At 46.9% G+C, this 18,402-nt stretch overlaps 1 protein-coding gene across 15 annotated transcripts in view; it reads right to left on the reverse strand.

The window, feature by feature from the left end:
• Positions 1 to 18,402, reverse strand: part of DAPK2 (death associated protein kinase 2) — a 138,144-nt gene that overhangs the window by 16,458 nt on the left and 103,284 nt on the right. For 10 of the 15 annotated variants that reach the window (XR_010151728.1, XM_001157721.6, XM_063795122.1 and 7 more), the window contains exons 5-9: positions 14,504 to 14,633; positions 6,033 to 6,081; positions 5,178 to 5,204; positions 1,543 to 1,695; positions 428 to 473 (exon numbers count right to left, since the gene is read on the reverse strand). Coding sequence is in view for 12 of the 15 variants with exons in the window: in XM_001157721.6 (XP_001157721.2) it covers positions 428 to 473; positions 1,543 to 1,695; positions 5,178 to 5,204; positions 6,033 to 6,081; positions 14,504 to 14,633 (405 nt within the window). In the remaining 3 variants the exon portion in view is untranslated. The remainder of the gene's footprint in view (positions 1 to 427; positions 474 to 1,542; positions 1,696 to 5,177; positions 5,205 to 6,032; positions 6,082 to 14,503; positions 14,634 to 18,402) is intronic. The other 5 variants (XR_010151729.1, XM_063795123.1, XM_063795124.1 and 2 more) reach the window with 2 other exon arrangements.

The following is an 18,402-nucleotide window of genomic DNA, read 5'->3' on the forward strand; positions in this document are numbered from 1 at the left end:
TTGACTTAGAGCCCCAAAAATCAGAAGGAAGGAGGCCTGGTCACAAAGTGGGGGTTTTCAATTGTCATCTATCTTTCTACACCTGGGGAGTCCTGATTTCCACTTGGAGAAGTGGCAGTGACATACCCTTCAACAAAGAACACCGTGTAAGTTGGCCCCAAAGAAAAAGGGTTTCAACTGTGGTTTGTGAGGGTTTCATTTCATAAGTTACCTGAATTTGAGACACACAAACTTAAAATAGCAAGCAAATAAACCTATTCGAATAAGCCCAGGCCCTCTGGGGCCCCTGGCTAGCTTTCATCTGTGCCTAGGGTCAGTGTTTAAAGCAAAGGCCTCTCCATGGGCCCCCTGCATCTGGCTGCCCAGGCCAACCCTGGCGACAGAGCAGGGACCCTTTGCCCATTGGAACTCATGGCTGTGCCCTTACCGTGATCCAGGGGTGTCTGAGAGCCTCTTGGATTGTGAGCCGTTTCCTGCAATGAGGATTGGGAAACAGTGATGATCCATGAGGACAGAAGTTGGGAGCAACCATCTCCGTTCTCACTCTTTTTAGACCTATATTTTGGCATTATTTGGCCACTGCCGTCAAACCAGTGGAATGGAGAATGCAGAGATGGATGGGAACTGGCTGCAAATCCTGCACTCCAGGGGAAGGAAGCAGTCCAGGCAGACCCCTCAATACAGTGGCCTTGTTACCTACACCCATACTATTAGTCCCAAAGCTGAAAGGCCTAAGAAAAGTCATAAATGCTCCAATGAGCTTCCAGAATCTTCCAAAAGCCAACTCTCCATTGCTAAATCCCTGGTCTGTTTTTCTGTTTGCCTCCTGGATCCGTTCTCTGCCTTTAGCTGCTCTGTACCCAGGTAAGCAACTCTCCCTAGCACTGTTCTTAGACGGGAAAATCAGGGCCCTTGCACTCCAGACAACCCCATTCTGGCCCTCTCTGAAGTCTGTGGGATGGAGAGGACATGGTGTTCTAGTCTGTGGACCTTTCTTCCTGCCCCATCCAGAGCATGCTCTGGGTACCCAGCACCCTGTAATTCCCTGCCTATTTCCTTCTTTGACCCCACAGCCACGGGACTCACCCTGGCCCCTGGAGAAGGGATAGGGTTAGCATGTCTTCCACCATCCCACTGTACTGACCTCTCTGAGCCTACCAGCTCCTACTCCCAACCTGAACTGGCTTGAAAACCCTGCCACTTCAACTTTTCAAATCTGAATTCCAGGTGCCTTTGGGACAGACTGCACAAGGTAATGAGCCCTAAAGAAACCCAGGCTGACTTGTAGCGCACGCACACACACACACACACACACACACACACATTATTTACATTTCAACAGGAGAAGAAAGCAGAAAGACTTGAGCAAACAAGATGAATGCCACGTCTTGGCTAGGCCACACTTTCCAGCACCTGCCCAGATTAGACCACAATAGTGCAGATGACAGCTATGTCAAAGTGGGGACATACTGACAGGTCTTTGACAGAGGCGACAGGAAGGTATCAGTACCTGAGAAACCAGTGGCTTCTCTGTCCTCTTACCGGGTCTCTTTAACCAGAAGCTTCCGAATGAAGTCCTTGGCCAGCTCGCTCGTCTGGCTGAAGAATTCCTCATCAAAGTCGTAACTCACTGCTGTGATATTTGCCAGTGTTTCCTGCTTCGTGTCTCCCAGGAAAGGGGATGCTCCACTTAAGCTGAGTACGACACAGAGGGAATCAAACAACTAAGGGAAAGTAGGTGGAAATGGGGATGATGGACTCGGGGAACCCTGCCCCATGACTGCTGCAGGGAGCTGGAAGGCTCCCAGCAACACAGCCTGGCCCCTCTGGGCAGCCAACCAGCAGCCCGTTCAGCTGAGTCCAATTCAATACATGTTCACGGAGCTCCTCCTAAGCACCCGACAGAGAGAAATTGTGTCTTCAAGGGACTCAAAAGCGGAGGGGAGAGAAACACAGAGACATGTCTCTTTGTGATCCCCAGCAGGACAAAGCAGAATATAATGGAAGGCCAGCCAAAGGATAGGGGAGCACAGGAAAGAGGGAGGCCCAGTGCAGCTTCATGGTGGCACAGATATTTGCATCGTTTGTGTCTTGAAAAATAAAGAGGTTGTCAGCAGTCAGAGAAGGAGACGGAAAGGCCTTCTGGGTTACAGGAGCAACTTGAGCAGAGCCCACAAAGTTTGGAAATAGATGGGCCATTAGGGACAAGAAGGGTCTGTGTGGTTCCCCAACAGGGTTTGTCAAGGATGTCATACAAATAATGACTCCTACATCTACTATCTCCTGACTCAGATTTCAGTTGTTCATGGGATGCCTTGGTAGAGGCATGATCCAGCAGTGTCTGGATCAGATGTGCCATTGTCCCAAACTCATTGTGTCCAAACCCATTCCAAGCACTCCCTTGATGAATGACATTACTTCACAAATGTACCCAAGCTAGAAGCACAGGAGTCACCTTGGACTCTTCTTTCTATTCCCTTGCCACATCTGACTGGCCAAAAGCTTCCTTGTTGGTTCCATTTACTAAATATCTCTTGAAAGTCATCCCCATTTCCACAGCCACTTTCTTAGCATGGTGGCAGCAAGGTGCACTGTACAAATTTTGATGTTGCAATCCTGGGTTTGAATCCCAGCTCAGCCACTCATTAGTTGTGTGAAGCTAGAACCCCTTGTGTAGTTTCCTCATCTGCAAAATGAAGAAAATAAAATTCCCACCTCATGTGATTGCTGTGAAGAATACATGCATACAAAAGCCTTCATGCAATCCTGGCCCACACTAAGGGCTCTGGAATTAACGGCCATTATTATTGTCATTGTGAGAACACAAAAGCCCTCTATGACTTCCCATCTTCTACAGGATCACATCTAAACTCTTGAGCAAGGCATCAAGAGTTGGTCCTTACCCCATGCTTGGTACATTTCAGCCACACTTAAGGTCTACCGTTCCTTTTCTCACGCCATTTCTTCAGCCAGCACAGCCCTTCCCTCCCCCACCCACAGAATTAACTTCATTCCCTAAATCCCAGTTCAAATTGATCCATCAATCCTGTGCTGTCTCTATTTCTCTCTCAATAAACCTTCAGCAGTCCAGCAAACCAGTGGCTCCCCATCTGTGTCTCAAAGAGGCATGTTCATTCCTCCAGCCTAACCTTGGTTCCACTGAGTGTGAGTTAGGTGTATGGTGTGTCTCCCACAGACAGGGAGCCCCAGCAAGCAGGGAAGACCCTCCTTCATGTCAGTATCCTGGTGCCTGGTACAGTGCCTGCCATGGAGCAGACCTCAACAAAGCTGTTAAATTCAAATGAGCCACAAGAAGACTATGTGCTCAGTAGACACTGGGATTCCTTTTTTTTTTTTTTTTTTTTTTTTTTTTTGAGACAGGGTCTTGCTCTGTTGCCCAGGACGGAGTGCAGTGGTGCTACTACAGCTCACTGCAACTTCTGGGCTCAAGCAATCCTCCAGCGATCCTCCTGCCTCAGCCTCCCAAGTAGCTGGGACTATAGATGTGTGCCACCACACCTAGCTAGTTTTTTGTTTTGTTTTTTGTAGAGATGGGGTTTTGTCATGTTGCCCAGGCTGGTCTCGAACTCCTGGACTTAAGCATCTGCCCACCTCAGCCTTCCAAAATGCTGGGATTACATGGGATCCCTTCATAGTTCAAATCAGAGTCCTGAAGAAATCAAAGTTTCAAGAGCCAACATCAGACTGTTCTGGCTCTGATCTGAAACTATAGATCCATGGTTCTCAGCCTTCTCTTTGCATCAAATTCAGCTAGAGTTTTAAAAGATACAGATACTAAGGCCCTACCCCTAGCAATTGTGATATAATAGATCTGGGGTAGGGCCTGGGCCATGGTGGGTATTAAAAGCTCTGCTGTGCAGCCAGGGTTGAGATCTTCAGCTGCAGCTCAGGGGGATCCACCACATCACACAGGGCTCCTAGTCCAAGTGCTGCTGGGAGAATCAGGGACCTGGCTCATAGGGATCATTCAGAGAATAATCCCCTCAGGTGCTGAGCACTGGTGCCCCCTGCCCCATCTGGTTGACTCTTACTCCAGTGTGCTATAAAAATAGCATTTTCCACGTGTGCCATGAAGGCAAAATGGTTGGGAAGGGCTGATGGAATGAATACTCACTAGCCCACTGTTCATGTGCCAGAGTCAGGGCTAGGAGACTTGCGCATGTTGACTTATTTAGCTTTCACAACACACCCATGGCAGGAAGTTTGTGATTCCTATTTTTCTCATGAGAAAAACAAGCCCAGAGGTTAAGTCCCTACCCAAGGCCACAGAGATGGAAAGTGATAGTATCATGGGACTCCAGCTCCAGAGGTAATTCACTACACACTGGAGCTATGCAGGAAATCTCTGTCTAAGCAACTGAGTACTTCAGGGACAGGCAAAGAGGAAGAAGAAAGGAGGAGAGAGACAGTGAGAGGAAGAAAAGGGGATCTGGGGAAAAGGGGAAAGAAAGAAGAGGCAAGATTGGGGAGGGCATAAGTAGCTTCACAGGGCTGTCCCAAGAGTTCTGAGTGAAGGGCTGGGCACAGTGGCTCACACCTGTAATCCCAGCACTTTGGGAGGCTGAGGTGGGTGGATCATGAGGTTAGGAATTCAAGACCAGTCTGGCCAACATGGTGAAACCCTGTCTCTACTAAAAATACAAAATTAGCCAGGCGTGGTGGTGGGTGCCTGTAATCCCGGTTACTCGGGAGGCTGAGGCAGGAGAATTGCTTGAACCTGGGAGGTGGAGGTTGCAGTGAGCCAAGATCACGCCACTGCACTCCAGACTGGGTGACAGAGCAAGACTCTGTCTCAAAAAAAAAAAAAAAAAAAAAAAAAAGAGTTCTGAGTGAAAAGTGACATTCTCCAGTATGCCTCAGTCTGGGGAAGGGTGAGCAGGGGAGCCCTGGCATTCCACAGGAGGAATGCAGACACAGGTTGTGCAGAGTGGAGAGCCTGAGGCTGCTCCCCTGGATGCCTATTCAACCTCAATGCCAGGGTCAGATGGATGAAATGGACCTACAGCACTTAGCCTCAGGCTTGCTGTGTGGACTTAACACATCTGGATTATGGTGGGTGCTTAGTAAATGTCAGTCTATCAGCCTGCCCCTCTCTCATTCCTTCTGGTTCCCCCAGATCTAAGCTGAGCCAGAGCCCCTGGATCAGGGATACTCACAGGATGTAGGTGATGACGCCTATGCTCCTGCAAAATAAAGAACAGTCAAGTCAGGGCCACCTGGGTCCCATCCCCGACCAGCAAGAGACACCCTCATGGATCTAAGGGGAAGAGGTCACTTGCCTCCTCCACAGCAGACCCTGGATGCCGTCTCATGCTCCACACCCCTCTCCATCCTGCTCTTCAGCAGCAGCCCAGGGTGTGTTTGGAGTCATCGAGCTCTGAACCCTGAGTCCGAAGACCCAAGTTCAAGATCAGACTCCTGCACTTGCAGGCTGTGTGATTTAGGTAAGTCCCTTACCACCTCGGAGCCCTTCCCCCCTTATAAAATGAGGATAATGATAACTACCTCACAGGACTGTTGGCAGGATTTTAGAAAACCAGGTAACAAAGGTGCTTGGCCAACTGTAAAGCAGCGTCCAAATGAAACGAGTCCCATCTGTGCAGAGAACTAATCCCTGCAGTATCCACAGGCCCAGCACAGTGCCCAGAACTCATGGACTTTCAGTGATGACTTGGTTGGCTGACTGAGTGAGCTACTGTTACTATTATATTTAATCCAGCTGGGGCAGGCCCACGGGTGAGTCTGCGCCTCCCTCTTACCTCTCTTCTTGCTCCTCCATTCCTGACAAAGCTCTGACCTGGCCAGGAGCTAACTGGCCTCAGGTCCAGGCCTAGAGACCTCCAGCTGCCCTGGCCACAGGTCTAACACATCGGGGGAGCAGCCAGAGGCTCTGAACAGTGAGTGTGGAGTAAGGGGCTTTCATGGTTAAGCGGATGTCACCTGGAGCAGGATCTGAGGCCTTCCACCCTTGGAAGGATCGCTAGGTCACCTGAGTGGCCTATCCAACTTACCACATGTCAGCCTCCAGACCCAGGGGCTCGTAGTTCACAATTTCTGGAGCTGAAAGAAGTCATATTAAATAGTCAACATGAGTGTGAAAATGAGAGGAGAGATGGTTGTAGGGAATTTTAGGGAATTTGGTGCCAAATGTCTCCATTCTGAATCTCCAGGAAAATTAGAGCAGCAGATAAAGGTGATCTGCATCTAAGATTCTGAGGAAAGGAGTTGCCATGGCCCAAATGTTTGTGCGTCCCCAAATTCATATATTGAAAGCAAATCCCCAATGCAATAGTATTAAGAGGTAGAGTCTTTAGGAGGTGATTAGGTCATGAGAATGGAAACCTCACAAGTGGGACTAGTACCCTTATAAAGAGGCCCGAGGGCTGGCTGTGGTGGTTCACACCTATAATCCCAGCACTTTGGGAGGCTGAGGCAGGAGGACTGCTGGAGCCCAGGAGTTGGAGACCAGCCTGGGCAGCACAGTGAGACCCATCTCCACAAAACATTTTTAAAAATTAGCTGGGCATGATGGCACATGTCTGCAGTCCCAGGTACTTGGGAAGAGGCTGAGGTGGGAGGATTGCTTGAGCCTGGGAAGGTTGACGCTGCAGTGAGCCATCATTGCACCACTACACTCCAGCCTGGGGGATAGAGTGAGACCCATCTTAAAAAAAAGAGAAAGAAATAGAAAAAGAGGCCTGAGAGAACTTGTTTGCCCCTTTGGTCATTTGACAACTTAGCAAGAAGGCACCATCTATGAAACAGGGTGAGCTCTCACCAGAGTCCAAATTTGCTGGCACCTTGACCTTGGACTTCCTATCCTTCAAAACTGTAAGCAATAAATTTCTGTTGTTTATAAATGACCCACTTTAAGGTATTTCATTAAAGCAGCCCAAAAGGACTAAGAAAAGAGTTGTCTGTTATCCTGGTAGAAACCTTTTACAAACAGGCCTTGATAGGAAGAGGAAAAGTACACAGAACACCTGAAAAAGGAAGAGAAGGGCAGGGAGAGGAAGGTACAGGAAGGAGAAATGGGGCCTCGGCTATGCGGCCTGCTTTAGAACTCTCTGGTAAAGACCAGTCATGTCAGTGCTGGAAAGTGATGAAGAAGAAGGCAGAGAAGAACTCCATTTTCCTGAGTCTGGTCTGAAAGAGGGTACCTCCCACCTGATGAGCAGGAGGACATTCCTGGGGGTCCCTGAGACAATGAGCTTGAGGTGCCTGAGGGGCAGCCAGGGGAAGATGTCCAGGGGCAGGCTCCAGGGGAGTGGTCCAGAGCCATCACGTTTGGAGCCAGCCATGTACAGGAAGGAGCAGGAGCTGAGCCAACGATGTGATGACCAGGAGAGGGTGCAGAGACTAGGAGAGATGGCTCTGCCAAGGAGAGAAGAAGACCAAATGCTCCCCAGAGATCAAGCAGATAATCCCTGGAAAGTGAGTGTTGAATTTCACAGCCCCGCAGTGCCCAGAGTGTCAAGAAGGTACAGGATGGGCGTGGTGGCTCACACCTGTAATCCCAGCACTTTGGGAGGCCGAGGTAGGTGGATCACTTGATGTCAAGAGTTCGAGACCAGCTTGGCCAACATAGCGAAATCCCATCTCTACTAAAAATAAAAAAAAAATTAGCTGGGTATGGTGGCGGGTGCTTTTAACCCCAGCTACTTGGGAGGCTGAGGCATGAGAATTGCTTGAACCTGGGAGGTAGAGGTTGCAGTGAGCTGAGATCATGCCACTGCACTCCAGCCTGGGTGACAGAGTGAGACCCTATTAAAAAAAAAAAAAAAAGGCTGGGCACAGTGGCTCACGCCTGTAATCCCAGCACTTTGGGAGGCCAAGGTGGGCAGATCACCTGAGGTTGGGAGTTTGAGACCAGCCTGACCAACATGGAGAAACCCTGTCTCAACTAAAAGTACAAAATTAGCCGGGCGTGGTAGCACATGCCTGTAATCCCAGCTACTCAGGAGGCTGAGGCAGGAGAACTGCTTGAACCCAGGAGATGGAGGTTGCAGTTGAGCCGAAATTGTGCCATCGCACTCCAGCCTGGGCAACAAGAACAAAACTCCGTCTCAAAAAAAAAAAAAAAGAAGCTACAAAGAAGTAGAGGTAAGAGTATAGATGATGCTTTATTTTATTTATTTATTTATTTTTTAGATGACACTTTTTAAAAGCTTGGAGATCATGGAGGCAAAAGAGAGGACAGTAGCTTGAGAAGGAGGAAGGACTGAGCCCATTCAACTGCGAATGGAAAAGGTGGAGAGTGGGAAAGTGAGTTTATCTAAAACAATATCAAAACCATTGCATCCACAGCCTGTGTCTGCCCTCCTGTCCTCTTGCATCCTGCTACTTTAAGACTCAGGGAACTACGCTCCTGGTTTTGCTGCTGTTTTAGCTTTATAAAAATGCTGTCATACTGCATGTGATTTATAGTCACTTTATTTTTTCACTGAACATTTATGCTTCTAGTGTTCATTGATTGTTCATCCATGCTTTTTACATTTTCACTGCTATACGGTAATCCATCGTGTGAATGTGTATCATTTTTTAGTCATTCTCCTCTCAGAGTTCATTTAAATGGCTCCCATTTTAAACAATTATTGAAACGACATTGCTATGAACTTTTTTTTTGCATGTGTTTCCTAATGTGCACATGAAAGACTTTCTTTAGGTCAGTGATAATTCAAAGTGTGGTCTGCAGACGAATAGTCCACAGACTGTCACTGGTCCAACAAGATAGGCACAGAAATTTGGACTATGCATTTAGAGACTCTGATAGCAATGTGACACTGTTGTGACATCCAAACTGTGGTCATTTTTCTAATAATTTATTTGTTTTTATTTTTATTTTTTTGAGACAGAGTTTCACTCTTTTTGCCCAGGCTGGAGTGCAATGATGCGATCTCGGCTCATCGCAACATCCACCTCCTGGGTTCAAGTGATTCTCCTGCCTCAGCCTCCCAAGTAGCTGGGATTACAGGTGCACACCACCACAACAAGCTAATTTTATATTTTTAGTAGAGACGGGGCTTCACCATGTTGGCCAGGCTGGTCTCAAACTCCTGACCTCAGGTGATCCACGCCTCTCAGCCTCCCAAAGTGCTGGGATTACAGGCATGAGCCACCACTTCCAGCTGAATTTTTTTTTTAAAGCTTTCATCATAGATTGAGAAGCAGAACTCACTTTCTCATGCCATTGATCTGAGATACATACACTTTTATTTCTGTCATCAACATGTATTTGTCTTTTTTTTCCTGTGCTTTTCTTTTCCTTTCTTGCCTTCTTTAAAAAATGAAGACTTTTGGTTTTATTGTTTTTCCCCAACTTCTTTTTTTTAACAGCTATCTTTGAGACATAACTGTGGATATCTAACAAATTCTAATATAAATCAACATTTTGATGCTCCTCGAACAACCTAAAAACCTCAGAACATTAATTTTAAACACTGCTGCATCTAACATTTTCTTCATGTTCTAGTTTTATCCTGGTTTTTTTTTTTTTTTTTTTTTTTTTTTTTGAGACTGAGTCTTGCTCGTCACCCAGGCTGGAGTGCAATGGTGCCATCTTGGCTCACTGCAACCTCTGCCTCCTGGGTTCAAGCGATTCTCCTGCCTCAGCCTCCCGAGTAGCCGGGATTACAGGCACCCACCACCACACCCAGCTAATTTTTGTATTTTTAGTAGAGATGGGGTTTCACCACGTTGGCCAGGCTGGTCTTGAACTCCTGACCTCAGGTGATCCGCCCTCCTTGGCCTCCCAAAGTGCTGAGATTACAGGTGTGAGCCATGGCACCCAGCCTATTGTTTTGTTTTGTGTTTTGAGACAGACTCTCACTGTTGCCCAGGCTGGAGTACAGTGGTGTTATCTCAGCTCTGTGCAACCTCCGCCTCCCAGGTTCAAGCAATTCTCCTGCCTCAGCTTCCAGTGTAACTGGGACTATAAGTGTGAGCCACAATGCCTGGCTAATTTTTTGTATTTTTAGTAGAGGTGTGGTTTCACCATGTTGCCCAGGTTGGTCTCAAACTCCTGGCCTCAAGTGATCTAACCGTCTTGGCCTCCCAAAAATGCTGGGATTACAGGCGTGAGCCACTACGCCCAGCCATCATCACAATTTTAGGCAGAAAAATGTTTATATTTGCTTAATATTTACTGATTTCTTTGCTTCTATTACTTCTTGCTTTGAGGCCTCCCTTCAGAGTTCATTTCTTTAATTCAGAAGTACATCTTTTAGAAGTTCTGCTAATGATGGTGTATTGGTGGTAAACTCTATATCAATGTTTTGGGGTTTTTTTTTAATTGTTCTTTTTTGTTTTTCTTAAATCTTTGCCTTCTTTTTTTTTTTTTTTTTTTTTTTCCTGATACACGGTCTCACTCTGTCGTCTAGGCTAGAGTGCAATGGCGAGATCTCAGTTCACGACAACCTCTGCCTCCTGGGTTGAAGTGATCCTCCTGCCTTAGCCTCCCAAGTTGCTGGGATTACAAGCATGGGCCACCATGTCTGGCTAATTTTTGTATTTTTAGTAGAGACAGGGTTTCACCATGTTGATCAGGCTGGTCTCGAGCTCCTGACCTCAAGTGATCCACCCACCTCGGCCTCCCAAAGTCCTGGGATTACAGGCATGAGCCACCATGCCCGGCCTCATTCTTGAGATATATTTTTTCTGGGCACACAATTATGGGTTTACTTTTTATTTTTCCTCAGCTCTTTGAAGATAATATTCCACTGGATACTGGCTTCCATTGTTGTTTTGAGAAATATGCTGTAGATCTAATTATTGTTCTTTTGCAGGTATTTGTCTTCCCTGACTGCTTTGTCTTGGTACCCTTCAGTTTCACTATAATGTGTCTAGGTAAGATTTTTGTTTTTTTTCTGCCTGGTATATATCGTCCTTTCTGTGTCTGTGGATGCATGGATGCAGTTCTGAAAATTCTCAGCCATTCTCTTCAAATAGTGCTTCTCCTTTTTTTTTTTTTTTTTTTTTTGTATCTATTTCCTCCTTTTAGAATTCCAAAGAGATCTATGATAAGTTTTCTTTTTATCCTCTTTTGCTCATCCTCTCTTTCATATTTCTATGTCTTTGTCACTCTATGGTGCTCTAGCTAATTTGTTTCAGCTCTTTCAATTCTTCAACTCTCTCCTTAGCTGTATACAATCTGCTGTTTAACCCATTCACAGAGTTTTACATTTCAACAATTAAATTCTTTAAAGTTATATTATCCAGTTCTTTTTAAAATTCATCTGGTCATTTTTGACACCTCTTGTTGCTTGCTCATTCTTGTGAGTCTACCTTTTATTTCTATGTATATAAAATGTACTTTAATATTTATATTCCACTGGTGTATATATTCCATCCATCAGATGTTACAGTCAACATCTGATAATTTCAGTATCTTATGTCCTTGAACATCTAAATTTTGCTAGTCTCTAACTGAAGTGGCGACAAGTGCACTTGCCTCTAGTGGAGTCCCTTCTGTTGAATTTTCTTGCTGCTCACTGCTCTAGCTCTAGGTTCAACTCATCAGCTTTTGCGGGTGGGACAGGTGGTGCTGAAGGAGTTACTACGTTTAAAGATTTCTCTGGCCAGGAGCGGTGGCTCGCTGGCTCACGTCGGTAATCCCAGCACTTTGGGAGGCCAAGACAGGGGGATCACTTGAGGTCAGGAGTTCGAGACCTGCCTGGCCAACATGGTGAAACCCTGTCTCTACTAAAAATACAAAAATTAGCCAGGCGTGGTGGTGGGTGCCTGTAATCCCAGCTACTAGGGAGGCTGAGGCACAAGAATCACTTGAACCCAGGAGGCGGAGGTTGCAGTGAGCTGAGATCACACCACTGCACTCCACGGGTGACAGAGTGAGACTCTGTCTCAATAAATAAATAAAAATAAAGATTTATCTTATTTCCTCTGAGACCAGAATTTCATGAAAAAGAAAATTTTTCTCAAGAATCCAGTTTTGTAAGCCGGGCATGGTGGTTCACACCTGTCACCCAGCACTTTGGGAGGCTGAGGTGGGAGGATCACTTGAATCTGGGAGTTTGAGATCAGCCTGGGCAATATAGTGAGACCCCACCTCAAAAAAATTTTAAAAAAATTGCCAGGCATAATGATGCATGCCTGTAGACCAAGCTACTCAGGAGGCTGAGGTGGGAGGATTACTTGAGCCCAGGACATTGAATCTGCAGTGAGGTATGATTGCATCACTGCACTCCAGCCTGGGTGACAGAGCGAGACCCTGTCTCAAAAAAAAAAAAAAAAAATCCAATTTTGTAGGAGGAGGGCTTTTCAGAACACCTAATCCACCCTAGTACTAAAAGCTGACACTAATTTTTTAACCCTGGGTCTCAGGTTAGAATATCAAAGGAATGGTGGGAGCAGGGGAAAATGGTTATAACCTGTTTCTCAGGGGTCTTGGGAAAGAAAGTCATCACAATTTAACCAAGGGGTTGGAGAAGTCATCTTATATATTTTAAGGTAAAACAAAACCAGTGCAAACAAAACCATACTGGCTCACAAAAGCCAATGAGGTATATGTCTTTCCAACTCTGTATTGAGTGACAACATGCCAGTACCTTGAAATTGGCCAATGCTATAAATTAGGGAATTTTTTCTGAGACCTGGTTATTGGATATTTATCAGCATACCACTGGGCAAAACTCTCCATTGTATAGCCTCATCCATCAATAACCCACTCACACTAACAGTCTAGTGTGAACTCTCAGCTCCATTTGGAGTGGACAGTGACTTGTCCCTGATAAATGCCTTACTCTGGCCTTACTTCCCTGCTAGGGTATCAGTGAACCTGGGAGGTGTTCCTCCTCTCCTCTGGCTCCCTCCCCACCCCTCTTCAGAGACCTCTCCCACTCCAACACCAGCCCTTTTCCTCTCACTCACTCAAGGCCATGACTGATCCCATTGACTTTGCCAGAGTGGGTATCTCATATGAACAGTCTTTTCAGAACATCTATTTTACTTGCTTTACACTTAATCACATCCTGTCTTGTGACACCTCTTCCTTATTGCTCTCAGTTTCTAGTTGTTCATTGTTATTTAACAATTATAATAAACTAAATAGACATGCATTTTTACCACATATGTGAATGGTGGGTAGCAACTGCTCTTTCAGACAAAGCTCAAGTCTAGATGTCTGTGCCCCAGGTTTAAGTTGGCTCTGCCACCAACTTGTGACCTTGGGTGTGTCATTCTGAGTACGGCTCCTTAACATCGCTGTGTCCCCCATACATCACCTAATATCTGTCATACAGTAGGTGACAAATAACCTGAGTTTACCTTCACTAAAATCCCCCAGCCTGCCATCTCCACATTTGTTAAACTGGACCAGAAAATCTAAAAAGATCCTTCTGGCACTCTTTTTTGATGGTTTGATGCCTTGTTTCTACAACTAAATTGTAAGCTCTTTGAGGGCAGGGTTTTCTTAGAGAGACAACCTGGCATAATGGGAAGAGCACAGGCTTTGCTGTTGGCTGTATCTGTATTTGAATCTCAGCTCCACTGCCTACTGGTTGGGTTGCCTTGAACAAGGCACCTGTTGGAGAAAATAATTAACTCTGCTTCATGAAGCCATTTGGGGATAATTAAGACAATGTTTGTAGAGCATGAGACATAGTGCCTGGCACACAGCAAGGGCTTCCTGCCCTGGGATCTGTGGGGTCTCTGAGCAGCATTCTACAGTGGCTGCAGAGCCTGAAAATCCACCAGGTGGTTGGTCTGACACATTCTTTCTTTTTTATTTGACTGTGGTCAGAAGTTTTAGCACCCAGATTTTGAGGACATCATGCCCTCCCTATCTCCAAGACCACTCCAACTCCCAAAGCAGATAAACAGATGGTGGTTCTCAGCGCTCATTCCTTCCCCCTCTACAGGCTATTTCTTCATGACCCCAATCTCCAGCCCAAGCCCTATAAGGAGGCTTCTGGGGTACAGAATGGGCAGGGGCCTGGGCCAAGGGTGACAGAAACAGAGGGAAGAGAAAGCAGCCAGGGCCCCACTGGAGCTGGGCACCCCCATGCATGAATAAAGCCAGGCATAGAGGAGAGGCGAGTGGGTGGATGTGGTATTTGGCAGATGATTTCCTTTTTCCTTTTCAGGAAATCAAAAGCTAGTTCAGAGAAGGTTGAGTTTATGGGAATTCAAGAGGGCGAGGTAATTTTAAATCTTCACAAGAATAAACTCATCTAAGAGCACGAGGTGGGGCCAGCGCTGCAAGGGTTTAACCTTACAGGCTGTAGCCCCACTGAGAGCCACTGGGCCCCACTCAGCCCTTGCCTCACTGAGCACTCAAAGCCTACACCTGGGCCCTCACCCCCAGGCCCAATAAGACATTTCCTTCCCCACCCATTAGGTTTCTAGAGATGTCCCAATGCATCATCTCTTTGCTCAGAGGCCATAGCCCCACACACAGGTTTCTTCCCAGGATCCCTACCTTTGATGCCAGATTCTTAGCTGAGAGAGAAACAGGCCTACAACTCACCAACAAATTCCGGCGTCCCAAAAATATTCTTAAATTCAACTCCATCTTCTATCTCGTGAGCCAGACCAAAGTCAATCAGCTTGATGTGTGGAATGGGAATATTCTTGTCTAACAACATAATGTTTTCTGGCTGGACAACAAAAAGTAGAAAAAAAAAAAAGGAAGGAAGAAAAGAAAAAAAAAGACGGTAATTAAAGGCTGGTTGGTTCGTGTTTTGGCTTTGGGGTTTGGGGTGGGACTTGGTGTTCTTTTTAGGAGACTGAAACAGCATAAACTCTTCCTTGTTTTTGGTCCTCAGTCTTCTCTGTGAACCCAAAGACAGGCAAAGCATTGAGGGCAAGGCCTGGGTTTTACCAAACCTTCTGCTCACAGCAGAACTGAAGACTCCAGCCTTCATCTCCATTCTGTCTCTGAGTGGCAGATCCCTTTAATGCAGTGCCTCTGTTTTCCTATCTGTCAAATGGGGTCAATGAGATACTTGCAGCATTTCCTGTAAACAAACCCAGCACTGCTGTGTGAGTGTGAAAGGGACAGGGACATCCCAGCTTAGCCTCTGTTTATACTTGGCTTACTGACCTTGGTCTTCCTGACCGCCTCTTTCCCCTGGCCAGCCAACTTCCTGTTGACAATATTCCCCTCCTCTAGACTCACTGTGTAGCCCACACTTCTCTCTGCGTTTAACTAATTTTGGTCCTCAGCAGGACACAGGAAAAATGCACCCGATTTCCAGGGAAAATACCAGCTGCTCAGGCTATTTCCAGCCCAGCAAGCAGCTGCCAGGTCTGACACAACAATGCAGGTGGGTGCAGGGTAGGGGACAGCCCCTCACACACCCATGGGCCTGGCCCTCGCACACCCCAGACTCCCAGTGAGGCTGCAATGGAATCCTGAGCTCTCCCTTCTCACTCCCACCCAACCACTCAGACTACGGTCCCCTCTGCCTCACCCACTTTCTCCCACTCCACACAACTTTCCTTCACTCCACTCTAAAGGAAATGTCCTGAAAACACACATCCACACAAAATATGTATACAAATGTTCACAGCAGCATATTCCCAATAGCCCTGAAGGGGAAACAGTGAATGAATGGATAAACAAGATGTGAACACCCATAGCACATCTAGTATCCACATGTGAATTCGATTTGGCCATAAAAAGGAATGAAGCCAAAGAAAAAAATAAAAAGGAATGAAGTACTGCTGGGCACGGTGGCTCATGCCTGTAATCCCAGCACTTTGGGAGGTCGAGGTGGGTGGATTACTTGAGGTCAGGAGTTTGAGACCAGCCCGGCCAACATGGAAAAACCCCTGTCTCTACTAAAAATACAAAAGTTAGGTGGGTGTGGTGGCGCACGCCTGTAGTCCCAGCTGCTCGGGAGGCTGAGGCAGGAGAATCACTTGAACCCAGGAGGTGGAGGTTGCAGTGAACCAAGATCGTGCCACTGCACTCCAGCCTGGGCAACAGAGTGAGTCTCCGTCTCAATAAATAAATAAATAAATAAATAAATAAATAAATAAAATGAAATATAAAAAGGAATGAAGTACTGATACCTGCTACAGCAGCAAGGAACCTTGAAAACATTTATGCTAAGGGAAAGAACCAGTCATAAAAGACAAAAAATATTCCATTGATACAAAATACCCAGCATAGGCAAATCCACAGAGACAGAAAGTAGATTAGTAGTCCCCTAGGACTGGGGGAATGGAGAGATGGGGAGTACAAGGTTTCTTTTCTATTTTCTATAAACTATGGTGGTGTTGGTTATATAACTTTGTAAATGGTACACATTAAGTGAATAAATTATATAGTATGTGAATTATATCTCCATAAAGCTATTAAATAAATAAATATTTAAGAAAATCAAACATCCCTGTTTCTTAAAGCACTGAAGGGTTTCCACAGCTTGCACCTTTGTTCACACCATCTGCTCTGCCTGGAAAGCCTTCTGTTCAGTCTCTGTCCATTGAAATCCTAGCTGGGCTTCAAAGTCTAACTCAACCCACTGTGTTCTTGCAGACTTTCCTCAGCAACCCTGAGCACCCTCCACCACCCCCAGGAGTGAGCCCCACCCCCCTCCAGGCCCCATCAGGCTTATTTGAACCTTTCTGTGATGACATTTGGCATGCTTTCTCATCCAGCGGCCCTTTGCTGTTTTTATCATAGCTCCCCTACCAGAGCTGTCCTCAGCCGGAAGGAGGACTCAGATCTTTGCATCTTTGCCCCTGCAATGCAGAGCACAGCAGCTGGCATGCTGAGGGTGACCCTAGCTGTTAGCTGAACTGATAGTGAATCTGGACAGATGCCTTCTCCCAGGTCCCCCTGGCTGCCTATGGTCTCTGTGACCTTCCAGCTGGAAACTTCCACTCAAGGGAGCTGACTGAGGCCTTCCCCGGCTTTTTTTCCTTTTTTTTAAAAAAATAAATAACACATTTCCTTTTGCATTTTTTTGCTTTTTTATTCTTCTTCCCCTCTGGAGATTACTCTCAACACTGTTTTGAAAATGTTTCCAAGTCTTTCCCCAAGGCACCGCAAATTTCCCTAAGGCTGTACAGAAAGGAGCATGAGGGTGGGTGAAGTCAGCTTATGACCTGGAGAGGATCCAGGAAAGTAGCCCCACTCCAGCACCCCTGACCAGCCCACTGGGGGCTGCCCATGGACCCAAGTGTCCTGGCACCCCATGCAGTCAGCTGCAACCTCCCAACTGCCAACTACCTCCCAGGCAGGCAGTTTCACCCTCTTAGGAACTTCTCCTCTCCTCCAGGGAAAAGACCGTGAGACATCTCCCTGGGGCTGAAGGGCCATGGCCCAGCCCTCCCGACCACCATAGCTGAGAGCCCAGGACACCATCTCACACCACACGCTGAATGGGGGTGGGAGCCACAGTGGGCAGAGGTGGAAACACCAGACCTGGTGATCCCCAGGACTATGGAGCAGCAGGGATGAGGTGGTGGAGGGGAAGAATTGAGGCTGAAATAAGATGGGAGTCTCCTTCCTCACACAGGCTCACCTCTGTGGCACACAGTCCAGGAGAGATGGTTTCTTCACTGGTCTATAAGAACCTCAGGGCAGGCCGGGCACAGTGGCTCACACATGTAATCCTAGCACTTTGGGAGGCCAAGGCGGGGGGTGGGTATCACCTGAGGTCAGGAGTTCGAGACCAGCCTGGCCAACATGGTGAAACCCCATCTCTACTACAAATATAAAAATTAGCTGGGCGTGGTGGCATGCACCTATAATCCTAGCTACTCAGGGGGCTGAGATGGGAGAATCACTTGAACCCGGGAGGTGGAGGCTGCAGTGAGCCGAGAATACACTGCTACACTCCAGCCTGGGCGACAAAGTGAGACTCCATCTCAAAAAAACAACAACAAAAAAAACAAAAATAAAAAAACAAACAAAAAAAAGAACCTCAGGGCAGGGCCATGTTTCCCCCGCCCGAGTCTCATCTGTCCTCAGCCCCACCCCAAGCACCTAACACACAGCAGGTGACTTCTCTCCTGCCTGGAACACTCTCCCTGCACTACCCCAACCCCAAACCTGGCTAGTTCCTATTCACATTTCAGCAAAGGTAGTACCTCCTCCAGAAGGCCTTCTCTGCTCTCTCCCTGCCTACCACCCTCCCCAGTTCCCAAAGTACCCTGTAATACCCGAACACAGTGCTTCTTACTCTGATGAGCTTGTCTGCTTGTCTCCCTCTACTGGGTTGCCCAAGGGTTTTGTTCCTGTCATCTCCCCAGAGGTTGGGATACAGCCTGATATCCAGCAGCTGCTCAATATATGTGCCCCAAATGAAGACAGGTGCCACTGATTAAGCCCCTGCAATATACAGGACCCAGTGCTAAGCAAACATGCGACATACTTTACACTTCATTGAACTCTCAACTACCTCACATGGTGGG

Source organism: Pan troglodytes, chromosome 16 (genome assembly GCF_028858775.2).
Source record: "Pan troglodytes isolate AG18354 chromosome 16, NHGRI_mPanTro3-v2.0_pri, whole genome shotgun sequence".
In the NCBI taxonomy this organism is placed as follows: Eukaryota; Metazoa; Chordata; class Mammalia; order Primates; family Hominidae; genus Pan; species Pan troglodytes.